This window comes from Rhizomucor pusillus, assembly GCF_041956525.1.
Source record: "Rhizomucor pusillus strain CBS 183.67 unplaced genomic scaffold VTP01scaffold_3, whole genome shotgun sequence".
NCBI lineage: Eukaryota > Fungi > Mucoromycota > Mucoromycetes > Mucorales > Lichtheimiaceae > Rhizomucor > Rhizomucor pusillus.
This window is the reverse complement of record NW_027192145.1, coordinates 2,080,083-2,097,325: the sequence shown is the minus strand read 5'-3', so window position 1 is coordinate 2,097,325 and position 17,243 is coordinate 2,080,083. Positions and strand designations below refer to the sequence as shown.

General features: G+C 45.1%; 8 protein-coding genes across 8 annotated transcripts; 2 read left to right on the top strand and 6 right to left on the bottom strand.

Moving 5' to 3' along the window:
- Window positions 1-378: 378 nt before the first annotated feature.
- Window positions 379-2,815, top strand: VTP01DRAFT_7051 (uncharacterized protein; the record flags this gene model as incomplete). Its single annotated transcript, XM_069386021.1, has 4 exons — window positions 379-666; window positions 728-2,412; window positions 2,476-2,540; window positions 2,634-2,815. 4 exons carry the CDS (start codon window positions 379-381, stop codon window positions 2,813-2,815), a joined length of 2,220 nt encoding a protein of 739 aa, XP_069243424.1.
- Window positions 2,816-2,936: 121 nt separating this feature from the next.
- VTP01DRAFT_7050 (uncharacterized protein) lies at window positions 2,937-3,136 on the bottom strand (the record flags this gene model as incomplete). Its single annotated transcript, XM_069386020.1, has 2 exons — window positions 2,937-2,949; window positions 3,012-3,136. The coding sequence occupies 2 exons, from the start codon at window positions 3,134-3,136 to the stop codon at window positions 2,937-2,939; spliced, it is 138 nt and encodes a 45-aa protein (XP_069243423.1).
- A 398-nt stretch (window positions 3,137-3,534) lies between these two features.
- On the bottom strand, window positions 3,535-5,024 carry VTP01DRAFT_7049 (uncharacterized protein; the record flags this gene model as incomplete). Its single annotated transcript, XM_069386018.1, has 4 exons — window positions 3,535-4,256; window positions 4,324-4,620; window positions 4,702-4,845; window positions 4,922-5,024. 4 exons carry the CDS (start codon window positions 5,022-5,024, stop codon window positions 3,535-3,537), a joined length of 1,266 nt encoding a protein of 421 aa, XP_069243422.1.
- Window positions 5,025-5,155: 131 nt separating this feature from the next.
- Window positions 5,156-5,512, top strand: VTP01DRAFT_7048 (uncharacterized protein; the record flags this gene model as incomplete). Its single annotated transcript, XM_069386017.1, has 1 exon — window positions 5,156-5,512. The coding sequence occupies one exon, from the start codon at window positions 5,156-5,158 to the stop codon at window positions 5,510-5,512; it is 357 nt and encodes a 118-aa protein (XP_069243421.1).
- Window positions 5,513-5,807: 295 nt separating this feature from the next.
- On the bottom strand, window positions 5,808-6,663 carry VTP01DRAFT_7047 (60S ribosomal protein uL29; the record flags this gene model as incomplete). The annotated part of the gene is made up of 3 exons (XM_069386016.1): window positions 5,808-6,039; window positions 6,126-6,262; window positions 6,646-6,663. 3 exons carry the CDS (start codon window positions 6,661-6,663, stop codon window positions 5,808-5,810), a joined length of 387 nt encoding a protein of 128 aa, XP_069243420.1.
- Window positions 6,664-6,740: 77 nt separating this feature from the next.
- VTP01DRAFT_7046 (uncharacterized protein) lies at window positions 6,741-8,777 on the bottom strand (the record flags this gene model as incomplete). The annotated part of the gene is made up of 10 exons (XM_069386015.1): window positions 6,741-6,852; window positions 6,908-6,985; window positions 7,044-7,105; window positions 7,175-7,285; window positions 7,348-7,521; window positions 7,587-7,724; window positions 7,783-7,962; window positions 8,022-8,159; window positions 8,220-8,327; window positions 8,418-8,777. 10 exons carry the CDS (start codon window positions 8,775-8,777, stop codon window positions 6,741-6,743), a joined length of 1,461 nt encoding a protein of 486 aa, XP_069243419.1.
- A 526-nt stretch (window positions 8,778-9,303) lies between these two features.
- On the bottom strand, window positions 9,304-11,377 carry VTP01DRAFT_7045 (uncharacterized protein; the record flags this gene model as incomplete). The annotated part of the gene is made up of 10 exons (XM_069386014.1): window positions 9,304-9,307; window positions 9,371-9,405; window positions 9,484-9,515; window positions 9,584-9,681; window positions 9,747-10,317; window positions 10,457-10,577; window positions 10,637-10,666; window positions 10,718-10,784; window positions 10,856-11,171; window positions 11,230-11,377. 10 exons carry the CDS (start codon window positions 11,375-11,377, stop codon window positions 9,304-9,306), a joined length of 1,422 nt encoding a protein of 473 aa, XP_069243418.1.
- A 1,189-nt stretch (window positions 11,378-12,566) lies between these two features.
- VTP01DRAFT_7044 (uncharacterized protein) lies at window positions 12,567-16,105 on the bottom strand (the record flags this gene model as incomplete). The annotated part of the gene is made up of 14 exons (XM_069386013.1): window positions 12,567-12,899; window positions 12,952-13,031; window positions 13,095-13,151; window positions 13,205-13,520; window positions 13,575-13,892; window positions 13,964-14,084; window positions 14,145-14,239; window positions 14,295-14,376; window positions 14,440-14,486; window positions 14,545-15,453; window positions 15,521-15,586; window positions 15,672-15,710; window positions 15,788-15,854; window positions 15,915-16,105. 14 exons carry the CDS (start codon window positions 16,103-16,105, stop codon window positions 12,567-12,569), a joined length of 2,721 nt encoding a protein of 906 aa, XP_069243417.1.
- Between the last annotated feature and the right edge of the window lie 1,138 nt (window positions 16,106-17,243).

Below are 17,243 nucleotides of genomic sequence, written 5' to 3'. Positions count from 1 at the left end.
TAGTAGAACAAAAAAAAGAAAGAGAGAGAGAGAGAGAGAGAGAGGAGATATTGCATGATCGTCGTCTGGATTGTATAAACGAGGCGAGAGACACAGCTACTCCAATATTGGCAAACCTGCCGAAACAGGAGTACAAGAGTTTAGCCGGAAATGTGAAAAGGAGTTTTGCACCGTGGACCGAGGCGGGTTGGTTGCCTCCCTTCTCTCTTTCTTTTTATCTTGTTTCTCAGCAAGGCGAGTCCAAAAGTGGCCCTTTTGGACCTCAGTGTATGACAAACGGATATACGCCGTGAAACCCCATTTTCTAGGGCGGTCCAACCCAGACGAGCAAGAGAAATAGACACCAGCTAGCTTCATCGACCAGGCACCACACACAACATGAGCCAGCACCGTGGTCCAACCACCTTTGACGCTGCTGCGTCCCCGCCCACGCCCAATCCCAACTCTCACGCAACATCCTCCCCCAACTCCACATCACCTGCTGGGAAGCAAGTCTCTCGAGTCATTCTCCGGACTGCGCTCCAGAAGGCAAAGCTCGCTGTCGAGTGCGACACTGCCAACGATGTCGACGGTGCTGTCGCCTTTTACACCGAGGCTGTCTCACTCTTGGACCGCGTGATATCAACTGTCGAGAAACCAAGCGATCGGAAACGTCTTCAAGAGATTGTAAGAACTGCTGCAGTTTTGAGCATACAATACAATATCTAAATCTTTGTAATAATAATAGCATGACTCGTATTCAGAACGAATAAGACTTATAAGCACCATCAAGTCAGATGTCAGCCAAGTTTGCGACGGCTATGATGCAATGCAGCCTTTTAACAGTAGCGACGTTGTAGCTACAGAAGACGACGACCAAGAAAACGAAGCGAAATCGTGGTTAGCGAAGCCTGCCAAGCGCAAGTTTTCTACTAGATTCAATGCACAGCAGCAGCAGGAGCAATCAGTGCAGTCACCGTCGTCGCTGTTGCGTCGGATGACATCGTCCTCGTCTTTAGAGAGCTCTGTATCGTCGCCGGATGCAATTGAAAATATACCCTGGTCACCGCCTCAGTCAGCACGCTCCAGCCGATGGCAAAATGTAGCACGTTCATCTCGCGTTGCTGATAATAGCCCGCCTTCCCCTGTCTCCTCCAAAAGCACACCGACTCAATCCCGACCAAATACAACCTCCCAGACTTCAAAACGTAAAAGTACCGAACCTGCTACCTCCTCCTCTCCTACTACTACGAATACCACCACCATCAACGCAACCACCCCAACCGCTCTCCCTCCCCGCGGCAGTTCAAGGGCTGCCGCTGCGTACGTACGACCTTCTGCAGGAACAGAAATGGACATAAAACGATCCTCCAGTATTTCTAGCGACGCATCATCTACATCTGCGTCCGTTGATTCTTCCTTTGAGACTTCATCGTCGCGGCCGGACGTCCATCAACCAGCCATGACACTTCCGCCGCTGTCGCTTAAGCGGCTAGACTCGGACGGCTCTGCTAGACTATCACATCAATATTCCAACCACAGTCTTTGCAGCGCACGCATGCAAAACTCGCCATCGGCTTCCAGCTCGGATGCGGATTTTGCAACTGCAGCGATAGCGATGACGAGACGAGGCTCGCAAGCAGATGAAAACGCATCGTCGACGCCTCCACCACCACCACCGATGCGACGCGCAGCCACTCAGGTACCGCTAACAAAATCGTCATCGTCGCGGCAATCGAATGGGTTCGTGTCTGTGCGCAAGAAATCATCGCAGCGGTCTTCACGTGTAAGCCTGGATGGATCGTCGAGCCTGAAACGAGGAGGCGGAGGAGGCGGAGGGGGGAGTCAAAGCGGATCACCGCTGTTTGGACTGTTTATGAAGAACGGGTCTCCAGGTACAGCCGACTCGATGGACTACTTTGGCGCCAAATCAGACATTGGCGTAGCGTACACGACCAAGGACCACGTTGTCCAGCTGGTGGACCACAGCGACAAACCGCTTCGTCTGATCCTGTCGCTCGAAAAGAGCATGGACCACGGCGCTTATATCACCCCGCGATTGTATATACCCAAAAATATGTGGCAACAGCCTAATATCCGTCTGCCGCACCTGGAAATCAAGGTCGCAGCATGTGAAACCCTCATGAACGACCTCGCGCGTTTGGAAAAATGGAGCCAACTCGATGATTTGACTGGAAGCCTCAAACTGCTAGAGCAGTTTTTGGAGGCAGTGGAAAGCTTACAGAACAACTTGTCAAAGAAGCTCAAACGGGAGAGCATGGATGCTAGCACATCTGGCTCTGTCGTGAATGGATCTGATATCGCTTCAGGCGTAGAAGCATCGTCCGGCAAGCGAACGCAGTCGTTCATGTCTTGGGGAAGCAAACTTTCTAAATCCGTTGAACGGATGAACGCGTTTGGTCTAACTAGAACGTACGTGTATGGGAGAAAAGGATGGCGGGAAAAGAGTTGAACGCTAATCATCTACTACCACAGCGAGGACCATTATCGGAATTACATTGAAGTCTTACAGCGTGCGTTTGCCAAACTCCATTTACTCTGTAAGTGTTTCTTTCTCCTTTCAAAAAAATCAGATAAGCCGGGAAATTGGAAAGGTGGCAGCAGTAACTGACGGTATCCCCTTTCTACTGCAGCGGACTGGTGGGATCACTACACAAACTCGGAGCACACAAGTCCCGTGCGCGATGTTTTGCTACAGAAGTTGACGAAGATATGCGAAGTTGTCGATCTAGTCATTGGCGGCTTTGTTGTCCGCGACATGGCGATTATTCTCGCCAAATGGCTCAAGCGAGGAGGGTCTTGGGTTAATGAATAATCATCATATTTCTTTCTTTATTTTGTTATTACTATTACAATATGTGTTATACACGTAATTAAAAATTGATGATCCATTGTTGTTTAGTTTGTAATGAAAAGAAGGTCTTGCATGCAGAGTGTTAAAGTGGTATGCTGTTTGTATGTGTGTAATGTGCGTAGTAAATGTTGTGTTGGAGAATGCAGCCTTTGTTTACTTGCTGTGGCCAGCCTTGTTGGGAGTAAAGTAGAGCACGTCGTTCTTGCATTCTTGGGCGTAGGCGAATGCCAGGACACAGGCAGCCGAGACGGAGACGACCTTCTTGCCAGCGCGAGCGAACATGATAAGAAATGTGTGTATGTTTGAAACGACTTGAAAAAATTTGGGTCGCTTTTATATACGGCGGAAAATGGCGGGGAATCGCAGGCAGCAGCGGTCGCTTTTTTTGAATATCCGTTGGCCCTCTGCCAAGCAGAATGACTCACCAAGAAAAACCAAACTCGTCCAATTTTTCACTGTTGCTTGCGAGCACAAATAGCCCAAGTTAAATCGATCAAAACATTGTTTATTATATTTGTGATAATGGAAAAGCTATTCAGTATCATTCTAAAAAGGTGGTCATGGAAATTTGTAGAAAACGCTGGACAAATTTTTCCCGCGGCATTCAGGGTCCAGACAGCTTTGTCAGCAGCGCAGCGATCGACGGGAAAACTCTCTCAAAGTCTATTTTTGCCCAACCATTAGGCGCATGCTATCTCGGTACTGCTGGCGGAAGAAATACTGCTTATCGACAATTTACGTTGCGATTGTTGAGTAGGCACTGTCAAGTGACCGGATGCATCCTGATAAGAACCTCGTCTTTCCTCTGGCAACTCATTGACTGGCGAGGGCGGCGAGGAAGAAGCAGCATAGTAACTGCCAATGGGTGATATGGGGCTTCCAGGTACAGAGTCAGGCGATTCAATGGAGGGTATGAAACTGGGTAATTGCGAACTATCAGACTGGAACGTTGGCAATGGTAGTTCAAGCTGTGGAGGAGCAATGCGCCCTGTGGTGGTGGGAACAGTAGTTACAGTAACTGGGAGAACAATGGTTGGCATGGACGACGATGATAGCCGCCATCCACCTTGTGCCCAAGGAATGGTGATCAAGAGCCGGTGATCAACTTGGACGTGCTGCGAGGCGGAGAGTCGGGTAGATGGAAGGCATTTGGGTGGGATGGTAAAGTGGCAGACGGTGTGGTAATTGGTGGAGTTTCTGGGGATAGAGACGGATACTGTCTCTGTATGCAATGTGTGGGTTTTGGACTTGCCGTAATTAGGTAAAATTGGTGACCCAGACTGGTAGGACTCGAGCGTTCCCAGCGATAGATCGGATGTAACGGCGACTAATGCAATGTTTATGGTACTTATTTTGAATTCTGACTTGTTATGGAGCACAAGTCGCACAGTGCATGTCTCGCCTGTTACAAGATGAGGTGGGTTAAACGGCAAATTTGCCTCGATTTGGAAATAATTTCTTTTCCTCACCTGGACAATAGCCTGTCTTTACAAGCTGCGCAGTGACCTGCAGCGTGTTCTTGCCCCGTGTAAACTCCTCTGTGCACTTACTCTCAGAATCCTCGCACGGGATCAAGGGGAGGTACATGACCTCTGCAGGTGGACTTGGCACTGTACGTTCGCATAGCTCCAGATACCCCTGCACCGTATATTCTGTGTGGTATCCGAGCTTGGAGTTGTGCATCGACGGAGGATAGTTTACATTTGGCAACTTGATCGCAAAGAGATACATATGGCTGCCTTGGTCTAATGTTTGCATCTCGTTTTCTGCACTCGGAAATAAAGAAAACTCGGTTAGATACCCCACATCTATCAAAACGATCAGCCGGGAAAATTAATACAACTTGCCTGATCGTGCTTTGCCCCAGACGTAATCTGATACCGAAAACACAGTGTTGGACGCTTTGGACCGTATGTTTCGTTCGACGCACTCAAAGACGACACGGACATTGTACGCCGAGACAGGCTGATCCAGCGTGAGAAAGACAGAGCCTATCAAACTCAAGTTAATACAAGAACCAACGCAGTGGCAAAAGAAAAAAGAGAATAAAGAGCCTCCGAGTCTTACCGCTGACAACAGCACCTGGTCCAAAAGCGACCGGACGATCGTGATGACCTGGACTGACTGACAATTTGAAGCAACGTACAGGATTACCCTTTGAGAAGAGCATTCGAAACAAAAAAGAGAAACGAGACGAACCACAGCGGCTGACATGAATTTCGACCACGACATTTTTGCATGATTTGGGTTGCACCAAGCCCGCACACACACAACTTCTCCATTTTTCTACACAAAGAGATTATGACAACGCCTACATTGACACATCCTCGACCCAATTCACTGACAACCGATTATGAGTTTCGAGTGTACGATTCTGGCTCTCACGGCATGGAGTATGCATCCTGCCCCATAGTCGTAATGTCTCGGCACGAAGGTTTCCACTGGAACGAGGATCTCTTCGTCAGCGCTTACAGGCGCGGCGAAGGCTACGAGAGTCGCAAAAGCATAGACCGAGAACGGCGGCAGAAGCGTGTATGTCGATCCGTGCATAAGACCACCAGCAAACGGCCGCAACAGTCTTCAGATCCTGAGGATCAAGAAGTGCTTGAAATCATACTCTCAGAGTCTGAATGCGACGTCTATCCGGAAACAGCTTAATCTTTGTAATATACCTTTTCACTTATTCGATCCTTTCTTTTCATACTTTTCCTCTCCACCGGCTTATCCTTACCCACCCGAACCGCTACTATTTTGCCGTTATCTGATCTGACCGTCCTCCTGTGATTCTTTAACTACGAATATTTCCTTCCTCCCAACGCCGTGAATAAAAGGTATTTTCCATCCTTTTTCCTTATCTCCACATTGCAAACAGTCAAATCAAAAATCGTCTCCAAACCGCTCGGTTGTTGTTTGTCGTTGTCAAGAAAAATTGATCCCCCGTGAAGTTTTATTTTTAAGCCTTAACAGCATACTTGCGGAGAGGGAAGTACGCTTCCTTCTTTTGCTGCTTGACGGTCTTGAGGCTGCGCTCGTAGGGGGTCAAAGCGCGGCGCATGGCACGGGTCTTCTTGACACGCAAGTCCAAGGGAAGGTACTTCTTCTTCTTGTAGAAGAGACGGAGCTGCTCGCGCTGGGTCTGGCTAATGACAGTCAAGGTGCGGGCAATGTTCTTGCGGGCAGTACCACTATTCAGAAAAGAAAAAAAATATCGTTCAGTTCCCACATTGGCTCGTTACACGTTGGGACTCCAGTTAATTCGCGGCATGCTTACATTTGCTGGAGCTTGGAAGCAGAAGCACCGGCAACCTTTTGCACACGGAGAGCGGCGAGTTCCTGCTTTTGCTCGTCGAGGATCTTGAGGAGCTCAGCCTTGTTCTTGTTGCGAAGTTCGTATGCTTTCACGGGAGCCTAGACCTTGAATTAGAAAATCTGTAAAACGTCCAATGTGGGAATCGTCGTCCGTCCGTCGCAATTTCTTCTTCTCGATGTGTCTTCGCCTCAATATGTTGGAATACATGGACGGATGGATGCAATTCGATAGTGTATGCGACGTCTACGACGATGGATGAATACCTACCATTTGAGTGCGGAAAGAAGAAAGGAGGGAAAATGCAACGCTGCCAGTGGGCAGTTGAGCTGAGGCCGACGGAACACAATTCGCCCCTCCCTCACCCGCTTCTTGCTGGGTGTCAATCATCATCATCTCCAAAATTATCAATCATCGCTGAAAGAAAAATACTTCACTTTACTCGAGTGAATATGAAAGAATAATGTGATTAAATTCCATTGACTTTCATAAACATGGCCATGAGACAGAATATTTTTATCAGCATGTTTGTTCATAGGGAAAGTACCAGGTGCAGACATTTAAACAGGATACAACTAGTCACTGGATCCAAGGTTCTTGATCTGGACGGTATGGAGGTGGCGGTCTTATGAACGTGATCGGGATATCACCTTCATTGTAGATTGGCAAGACAACGCCTAATTCCCAGTTGCTGTTGTAATGTCAATACACTAAATGTGCTTGTATCATCACTTGATTTTACGTACTTCATAGTCAATTTCGGTCGTTTGCTATCCTTTGATATCGATACAGATCCCCATGCGGCTTGCGTAGCATTGTGGCTCCTATTCTTGAATAAGTTGCGAATCATCATCCGTTGCTTGCTATTCCACGATCACGTACCCGAGATATACCCAACCCCGGATATTGCTATTGCTGCTTCTGGGCAGAGTCGCAACGATATACTTGTAACACTGTTTTAGAAAACCACGAAATACAATGATTCATCGAGCCCAGACCCGTTCTTTCTCTACCTTGCTATGCATTAAGCTACCTTCTCTGTAGCTTACAGCATCGTGCATGACTTGTTTCGGGAAGGTCGATTTTTGCCACAAAGACCGATTAAAAAATATGGTATCGGCTCCCTTTAACAAAATCATGTTAGGTGCATGACCCCAATTACTTTTCCTTTCTTTTTTTTACTCACAGAAGGGCCGAGTTTGCTGTTAAGTACGGTATCGTAGCTTGGAAATACGATTTTGATAGGTGGTACTTCCTGGTCTCGTTTTCGTTGTCGATTCTCTTCAATGGTGTCGATGCCGCAAAAGGATTTATAGAGCTGATTCATATACCCGACATTTAATCCGCCCAAAGAGGATGTCTTAAAAGTATGTACAAGGTTGAGACGCTGTGAGCTGATAGCACGAGTTACCTGTTTATCCTAACCTGCATTTCAACAGTTGGCTTGCAAGGGAGATCGCTCGTCGATAGCATTGATTTTACAATCTTTGCTAACTTTGGGTGGCCATAATTTTTGCTATCAGCACCTTCAAAGGTACCAGAGACAGAGGCAACTATTTGTGCCTATTGGCCCCACAGACGTTACAAACTTTATCATGCTTTCAGATATACAACTTTTTACCTTTGCCTTGCTGTAATCATAATTGTAAAGCTCCTGTTTTACGCTTGCAGGTACACGGAGCTTATCCAAAACATCTTCCAAGTCTTTTGCGAACGTTGGCAAGGTATCTACAGGTTTCTGGAGTTTTGGAAAATCTTGTATGAAAACGACATTCTCAATGTCTCGGTAATCAAAGGATATCTGCGATAACGAGCGCATAAGTAATCCTGAATGGAGGATGCAAGCATTGTTGTATATACCAAATTTGCAGAGCCAATAACAACACGCATGTAAGTATCATGTACAAGAAGCATCAATTTGGAGTGGAAAACACCAAACTTGGAATTAAGCATAGGGGCAGTGATCAATACTCTGTTTCCAACTTGTCGCGACGTAGCCTAGTATATGCTCAGTTAGCCAGACGTGGGCATCAAAATGGTGAGTCAATTTCAACTTGCTCGAGGTCCATGCATTACGAGGCAAACGTTGGTCTCTCTGGGTATGTGTGTCTCAAGAAACTCTTCGCTTGCAACCATCGCGGTCAAGACTGCTTTCTTCAATGTGTTCTGTGGCACGATATACTCTGATAAGTTTACTCATCTCTTTCTCCTTCTTCTTCTTCTCCTCCCCACAAAACTCTTGGAAAAAAGAACAACCTTTTGAATAATATCCTCAATGCGTATTGCTCTAGGGTCTGTGAATCCAGCTATGTACGTCAACTTTACGGCACCCTCCCAAAACCGATCGCCTGTCGTATTTGGCTTTTTCGATGGAGCAGCGCTGGAGTTGGTATCTTCAGCGGGACGTTTTGGAGCTCTTTGAATATCGGCTCCCATAGTAACAGAGAGTACTTCCCGCGCAGTGAGCTGATCGACCGACTTGCCAAGGGACGCAGCCAGGGCTGCAATCGTGTCTTGCTTTTCTCGCTCCTGCTCGTCAATATCTTTCTGAACGTCCTGCAAAGAGAGCTCCAAAGCTAGTTTCAATTGCTGCTGGTCTTCATCGTCGGTGGCCATTGCCGACAATTTTTAACTGATCAAGAAGCGCGTAGTGTCGAAATTCGAGATTCGCTGTAGCTGCATTGTTTCTCCGATAATGGGATATGGTGCCCAACCCATTTTTGTTGCCGGTTCTGAATCCAGGAAATCTTTTATCAATAGTTAGCTAACAATACTACTAGATGATGACAAATAGGAATATATCTAATTAAGTTATAGGGAAAAATTGCAAGATTCCTTCCATTAGGTATGGTTCTAGAAACCTCCAACACCCATAACTACTGGTGGCATTCCAATTCCTATATAGGCCCCACCTTCATCGATGGAGCTCGTCGGTAATTAAGAAGACAGAGTTAGCATCTCATCCTTTCGACAGTTAAATGCAAGTATATACCAATACAACTTAATGTTCTAATTGCAGGCAAATTTTCTTAATATCAGTATAAATGGGCTACAAATGAAGGATAGATGTAATGGAAGACTTACCCAACGTATCCATAACCATTTTCTTCCGCCATTTTCTTTTGATATTTCTGCTGCAATTTTACCTGTAGAGTTTTATCACACAATTAGTACAGCAAACTCCATTTTCCCATGAAGAAAAAGCTTACATTTCTTGCATTCTTGAATACGTTATTGGTGGAGGCTGATTGGAAAAAAAAAATCAAATGAATATTAGATCCAAATAGCTCTGGATCGTCTCGCAAGGTTAGCATTGGCTTACATAAATCATGGTAACTTGCACTATCAAGATATCTGTGGCGGTTGCGAGACAACCACTATTAGAACATGTTTCGCTATATTTATGTTTTTGATTCTATTACCCTTGCTTTTCCTACTCAGGGATAGACTTTGCACGGCTGTTTTGAGACGATTCTTTTGTGAAGGGGAATCGACTAGAGATGTTTCGGTAGCAGTATCACTATGTATCAATTATTTAATGAGCATTGCCACGGAAAATGTTGCAATGTAAATAGATGCTCTTACTCCCAGAATCTTGTTTCTTCAGGAAGCTCAAAAGTTCCTGGGCGATAGTCATCGCCAAAGTGAGCACCCAGCAGCCTTGTAGGGACAATTGTTCGAAAACCGGTGCTAACTCCAGCAATTTGGTAAGGCATGTTGGCTTCTTTCGACGCAATGTTGGTTTTCTTGGCATGCTTTTTCAACTTATCGGCGAGGATATTGTCGTCGTGATTGACAACTCGGCCAACATACTTTAATGTAAAAGCACGGTAGCGCGATCCGAACAGCATTTGTGTATGCCAGGCAAGATCTGAACGGCCGACAAATGTTAGCTTATTAAGCTTCATATGATAAGCATATCTCGCGTGATTACCGATTTCCATGGTCGGCACTGCAAGCAACCCCGAGTTTGCCGCAATGAGTTTCAAGAAATCGCTGTATCGTCGTATGGCACGGACAAAAGCTTCCGGCGCTGTCCAGTCAATCTTCAGTATATTGTTAATGAAATTCTTTTGTCTGAGCGCAGCTTGGATCAAGTCGATAGAAAACCGTGTTGGATGACCACCATAACTAGTACGAATAATGTCTGAAAGTTCTATACAAGGAATGCCTATTAGGCCACAATCCAAAAAGTCTTCCAGACATGTTACACACTCACTTCTGGAATATTGTGGTAAACTTCAGATAGACCTTTCTCTTTGTCCAAACCTATAGCTTTATACTTCAGCACAGACTCAAATGCATCAAATCCTTTGTAAAGCCGACGCTGTCAAGCTCCATATCCTTTTGCATGGTCTCATCGATTTCTAACTGCCTGCTATCCTTCCACGTGCCATCTCGATTCAATATATACCCCTAAAAAATGGATCAAAGGCATGCACTTGAATTTGGCACATTCATATTTTAATACGTACTTTAGGGGTTCCGGTGCTTCGTTGCCTTCTCTAAGTCGAGTTCGGAGACAGCTGTGCAACTGCGTGGAACTCATTGGAAACCTGTTTTGTACAGATAGGACACTTGAATGCCTTCCATTTGCTTGTTCTCCACCCAGCATAGGCTTTCCTTTAATACACGATTATCTTTTTTTCAGTGGCTATTTCACCACGCACCAAATATCGTATTTAGATACTTACGCTGGCCCATACATGGAATCTTTGCAGAAGCAGCATTCAAATTTTTGGGGTTCCTTGCTGTAATTCGTCAAGTCGGAATGCACCTCTTCCCAAGAAATTTCGGCCTGTATCCTTTGGCGGTGTTGACTGATGGATTGCGAGATCAAATAAACGATTATTGCAGTAGGTTCAATGGATTTACTTACTATTGATTGCAGGATTGCCTCAACATCAAAAATATCGTGATGATCGTAACTGTCATTATTGCTTAGACGTCTAATATCTTCGTAGAACCGAAAAGGACTTAATGAATGCGCGTGCCACATTAATGCAACATCTAGATATTGGATACAGCGTTAACGATGCGTCAAAAAAATTTTATATCACCGTCTTACCAATTGGGATTTCCTTGACACTGCGCGGGTATGCGATCTGCTCCATAAAGAATACCTCGTATCTTTCTTCAGCAGCAACCAAGTACATTTGTAGCAAGTCTTCATGGCTCTCGAATGATTCGAAGATTTGCTGAAATTGACTCATCATATCGATAGTGTTGACAATTTTCCATTGTCACCACATCGTTTAGAATCGGGAAGGTATCTTGCAAAGATGGCTTTTCAACGTTGTCTTCCGTCATGTTTGTAATCAAAAACAAATTAATCGAAAACGGAAAGCTACAAAGCGCAACTCTTTATATATTTTTTTATGTGTCACAGAAGCAGCTTAGATCAAACGAAGGCTTTATCATTCCGGGATACGGTTCATTCGGAGAAATCAACCAAATTAGGGATATACTCCCCATTTTAGGATGACGTTTAGCAGCCTCGCCTTGTACAATTGGCATCGTCAATTTCTAAATTCTCCAGTTTTAGTCACGCTTCATTTGTAAATATTTATTAGCTGTCTATCCTTTCTTTACAATTGGATGCTTGTGCGACTACTCCAAATCATGCTGGGCCATATGATATCATAGATGCCGATTTTGTGGGACCACGTTCATCCCGTTCCTTGATGTGGAGGTCGCTTTTAAAGTCTATTATTCTCGGAGTGGGTGCACTTCAAATAGGCGTTTGTAGACAATATTACAGCAGTAACTTCGTTCGTATACTGATTTATGGTTTTCTTTTTGTTCCAATATCGGAGACGTATATCCGAGAACATCCACAATTTCTGCTAATGAGCTAAACTCTAAATACCCGCCGCTTATCTGCTGAGCATTTTTTTCTGCGTATCGAGGAACTAAACAATTGCGCGCAGCGCTATGATCCAGTGAGCTTTACATGGATATTGAGCTTATGCAATTAATGTACGCATATGCAAGCATACATATGTAGCAGTAAACGATCAGGAACGGAAATGAATACGCTGACGGTGCAAATTGTGCATACCTGCAAAATCCGATGTGAATTGTTTGAGCAAGCTACTAGCATTCACTGAATGTCATGCGTGGATTACAATATCGCCAATCACATGATTGAGTAGCGTGAGATGCTTAAACCTATTCATTTCCAACTGCCCTCTACAGAATGTATTATATTGTCCATGTGCTTAGCCCTAAACCCATCCAGAAATTACTCTCAGAAAGTAATATGTGAACGTACGGAAACTTGTTCACCTATCAACATTCGAGTTATTTAACCATAATTGGTAGTTCCATGTACTGATGAATTTTGGTTTTTTATGATGTTAAAGAGTTTCATTGTATATATTTACAAGATTCGGGATATCTAAATTACGAAATAACACATTCATCTTGATGCGTACTTTTTGTCCGTTTCTTATCGAGTCGATGGTAAGGCTTTGGATCTGTTGCCGGCAACAGATGTATGTCTACAAAAGTCCCCGTAGATCGACGCCGAAATGTTGTGCTTTGATCTATGAAAGGTACACTGAGCGCAGTGTCACCGGAAAGACATGATTTAGTATATTCTGAGGACAGTTGGTCTTGGTTCGGTTTCTTCATACAGGATGCCAGCATCTTTTGGAACTTGCTGTTGTTTCCATGGGTAGTGGGTGCAGGGGAAGTAGAAATAGGGTACGAGTCACGTCTAGGTGGTGGATGCAACTAGACATGATGTCAGGATGTTTATCTTCATAGAATGTGCATTTTCGCTTACTCTTGTGGTAACATTAGGGTATATAGGTCGGCAAGAAGCAGCGCTTTTTCGGCATTTGTCGTGACAAATGAGAGCACATGCTGTGAATTAAAAATATGATTAAGATGTATGCATACATAAATAGTGGGATGAAATTGATTTACCTTCACAGTAAGCGGCATGCCGCTTGACTGTTATGAGGCAAACCTTGCAAGTCACAGCTACGCCGTGGGGGTCAGCACCGGCACCTCCTAAACTGCTTGTGTTGACATACCTTTGCCGAAGGAAGTCTTGACAAATTGATGCTCAACAAATTCCTTTCTACGGATCTCTGAGGCGGGAACTCGTTGCGAGTCCATAGTTGGATTCGATCGCACATATTCGAAGATGCGTGTTAGGTCAATGTCTCCATAGTCTGTTTTTGGCCAGTTGGATGTTGGAGAGCTTGCCAAGGATGAAGTCGGCGACGGTGGAGGGGAGGCATTAGAAGATAGAGTATGCATAATCCATGGATGAGAAAGGAGTGAGTTAGCCGTTGGACGCGCTGCAGGATCTTTTCGAAAACAGGAGCGTAGGAAATCTTCGAGATTCTGCGATTCAATGTCAGATATCAATTATTGTGTAATTCACAGGGCATGACAAACCTTTGAGATATTCGAAGGAAGAGGAGGGCATTCGTCTTCGACAATGTGATACAGTGCCGACATAGCAATCATTTCCGCATAAGGAGGTTTACCGGTTAGCATCTCGACGATGGTGCAGCCGAGCGACCAGATATCAGATTTGGTCGAGGCTCCCTTGAGCTCAATAACTTCGGGAGCCATCCAATTAGGTGTACCGGCAGGAGCCCCGAGTTCATCCTGCTTTATACGGAGATTAAGGGAGACACCAAAGTCTGTGAGCTTGATTTCGCCCGTCTTTGTCGTCAGGATATTGGCTGCTTTTAGGTCGCAGTGCGCCACCTAAAAGAGGATCATGAGCCCGTGATTTACGCTGCATACAAGGACAATGTAAGAGTAGGAACTTGTCGCACCTCATGCTCATGCAGGTACTTTAGACCGCAAAGGATCTTGTGGACGTAGGAGGCAACAAGCTTTTCAGGCAAGCTTCCAAATGCCTTCAAAGTTGAAAGCAGCGAGCCATTCTCGACATATCTGGAAAGTAACCCGCATTAGGCAGCCGCATATGCAGTATTATCCCAACTCTCCACTCACTCTAATACAATATTCAGATAGCTCTCGTCCCGTACAGAGCCCAAATATCGAACGATGTGTCGACTATTTATGTTTTTCAGAAGATCCACCTCTTGCTGAGCTAGACTTAGTATCCACTTTCAAATATGAGAAATTGTTGAGTTCGCTTACCATGATTTCTTGGTCATGGCTGACGTCTTCGACCCTGATCCTCTTCACAGCGACAATCTCGCCGGTATGCACATCAAGTGCTCTAAATATTTTGGATTAACAACGCTGGTTTTTCCGAGTCGTTGGTACCGAGTACTTTTCATACCTGTATACACTTCCAAATTGACCTTTTCCGATGCAATTTCCGAGTTGCTTTGCAATGTGATTTGTCAGTCAATTGAGATTCTCAAAAATACTTGATTTATCTTACATAGTGAGTATCTTTGCCGTTCTCTTGTTCCAGAATAACCGTTATTAATTCTTTCTTTTTAGTGTCTTCCAGCGGCGTTGACTCGGAAGATTCAAGTTTTGGTCGTGTTATACTCTTTCTGTTGGCACGAACATCTTCTTGCGATGAAGTCTCCTGCTTTGTATAGACGATTGGTGTGGATCGAGTTGCAGCAGGACGCGCAAAGAAAGAATCCACTTCGTCGTACTCGTTTTTGGATAAATCAAGGTAGTGCTTGCTATTTCGATGTATTGGCACGTGCTGTTCCATATGAGCAGAATATGCACCGCTGCTGTTACTGCTACTGCTTGCTTCGCTGTTGGTTGACAATCTGGGTGTCTCCCTCCTTTGCTCCTGAATGTCCGTGTTGTCGTCTCCACGGCCGGTGCTCGTGCTACTGCTTTTGGACTCCTCGAAAGTTTCAGGCATATCTGGATATTGCCACTCGTCGTCGCCGCGTAAAGCCATTGTACTGTAGCCACTGTCTGCTGTTGGTCTCTGATGCAAGTTAGACCGGTATGTTCGTCGCAACGCTTCGGCTTTTTCTGAAATTCTGCCGACATCGTTTGCACGGCAAGTTTTATTCGCTTCTTCTGCGCTCAACTGCTGGCCAAAAATGCTTTTAACATGACGATATCCGTTCCGAGAGTCGCTCTTCTCTGTGCCATGAGTTCCATACAACTGCCGTTCACTCTTTTTGCTTGGTAAACCGGCAGGTCGTCGGTTACCCAGTCCGGATGATTTTAAGCTGGCATCCCTGTTCGACAATTGAGGTGAAGTTCTTTGCGGGTATTGATGTCTTTTGTCATGGTCTTTGGTAGTTGGGGTATCTGAAGACCTTCGTCTTCCGTTGGACTTGAGTCTGGCTAACGAGAGAATTGTGTTGATGACCTTGAAGAGATAGCAGTGTGAACAGTTCAGCACAGCGGTGGTTTTCAGTCAAACAAAAGCAACTTACTGCGCCCATATCTTTGGCTTCGTATAAATCGACGGTTTGAAACAATTCAGAGTTATGTAAGCCAAGCTATTCAGGAGGAAGAGTATGGAGGGATAAAGGAAAAAGAAAGTAAGCTTTTTGTTTATAGTCCTCAAAGTATATTGAGAATTACCTCGCGCGCCCCTTGCAGAAACAGTCCAATATTCGCCATCTGAAGCAATTAAAAAACCATGCAGACAATGTTTAGAGAACCTCGCGCAGCTTGTCCGTGACCAGTAAGCTACTTACTTTAACAAAAGGAATGTTTTTTTTGCCTATACTTTTGATCGTGCCCGGCCTCAGACAATTGATCAATCTAGTAGGAAATATATTATTTCCAGCACCAGAAAGCCGGACGCAGCGCCTTTAAAGGTACCTGCAGAGGAGCACGCCATCTTGGAGTTCCTTGTGGAAATCGTCTGAAGCGAGTCTGGAACCCAACGTCGTCTCTATAAAGTGCTTGGCAGCGATCTTGCTACTTTTGTGTTGCTCTTCTCGGAGACAATCGTACAGCCGATCGGTTTGACTGCTGGTGGTGCTTGCAGCTGAGGAGTGGCGTTTGTACATTTAAGATCGGTGAGGGATAGATAGGAAAGGTTGACCAGAAGTGAATGAAAAGTAAACAAATGGAAAACAGGAAAGGAGAAAAACGTTATGCAATTGCCATACGCGCGAAGAAGCAACAAAAAGAACGATGCTACTCGGTCATATGGGGAAATTGGCAAAAGTCTAATCACACATGTTGCTTGATGAATACGCACCGCCAGTCCTTTTGTTCCACTTTGTTGTCACGATCGACGATTGTGGACCCGTCCTTCTCGTTTTTGATCCCCTTCTTCTAGCGTACCCTGAATTCGGCACCGTTACATCCTTCTTTGTTGGTCTCTCGAAAAAGCTCGTGTCACGCTTTGTCAACGATTAACTAAATAGGATAACGTAGTAAACAACAACAAAAACAACTTACTACCCTGGAGAAAAATGGCTAGTGCTCCTCGTTTCTTCACATTTATATACTTCCCCTTCCATTGCAAGCCGCGTTTCCACGGTATTCATCTTCCATTCAAGTATCGCGCGGCAAGATGGATGGTTGCACAAGTCCGCAAAGATCGGCAAAGTGCATATCGATCCGGTCCTTGTAGCACTGCAAGATTGCAACCATCGGACGAGGCGCTTCTTTTGTCTCGCTTCACATATGCTCAAGCACGTTATGCCACTACTGCCGGCGCTTTGCATTCACTGCCTTGTTGCCGCTTCTCGTCTGGCACTCAGCCACTCCACACGAGTGGAGATCCACCGCATTTTCAAGTTGCATACAATACCCATATATGCCGATCTTTTCCTTATTGGATTGTATTGCTTCGTAAGCTGCTTATATGCCGAGGTGCCAAATTCTAGGCTGCCCCGCTTGCTGTTTCTTTTAAAGTTTGTATCGTTCCAAATAACTTCCTTTTACGGGCCTTGTTTCCTTTTCGAAACACTCGATTTCGTTGATTAGCAGAGAAAGGGCGTTGTTCCTCATTGTCATATCGTTGAACTAATTATGCTGATCCAAGTGCTCCAGATTAAAGCGCTCTGGTTTTTTAGCATAATCTTTGTCAATTAAGCCTTCTCTCTTCTCCTAGAGATGGCATTGCATCCTGTCGCTGGTATGAGGATACCAGCAGCCTATATTATCTGTATCTTTGTCGCTGTGCGCCAATAACTG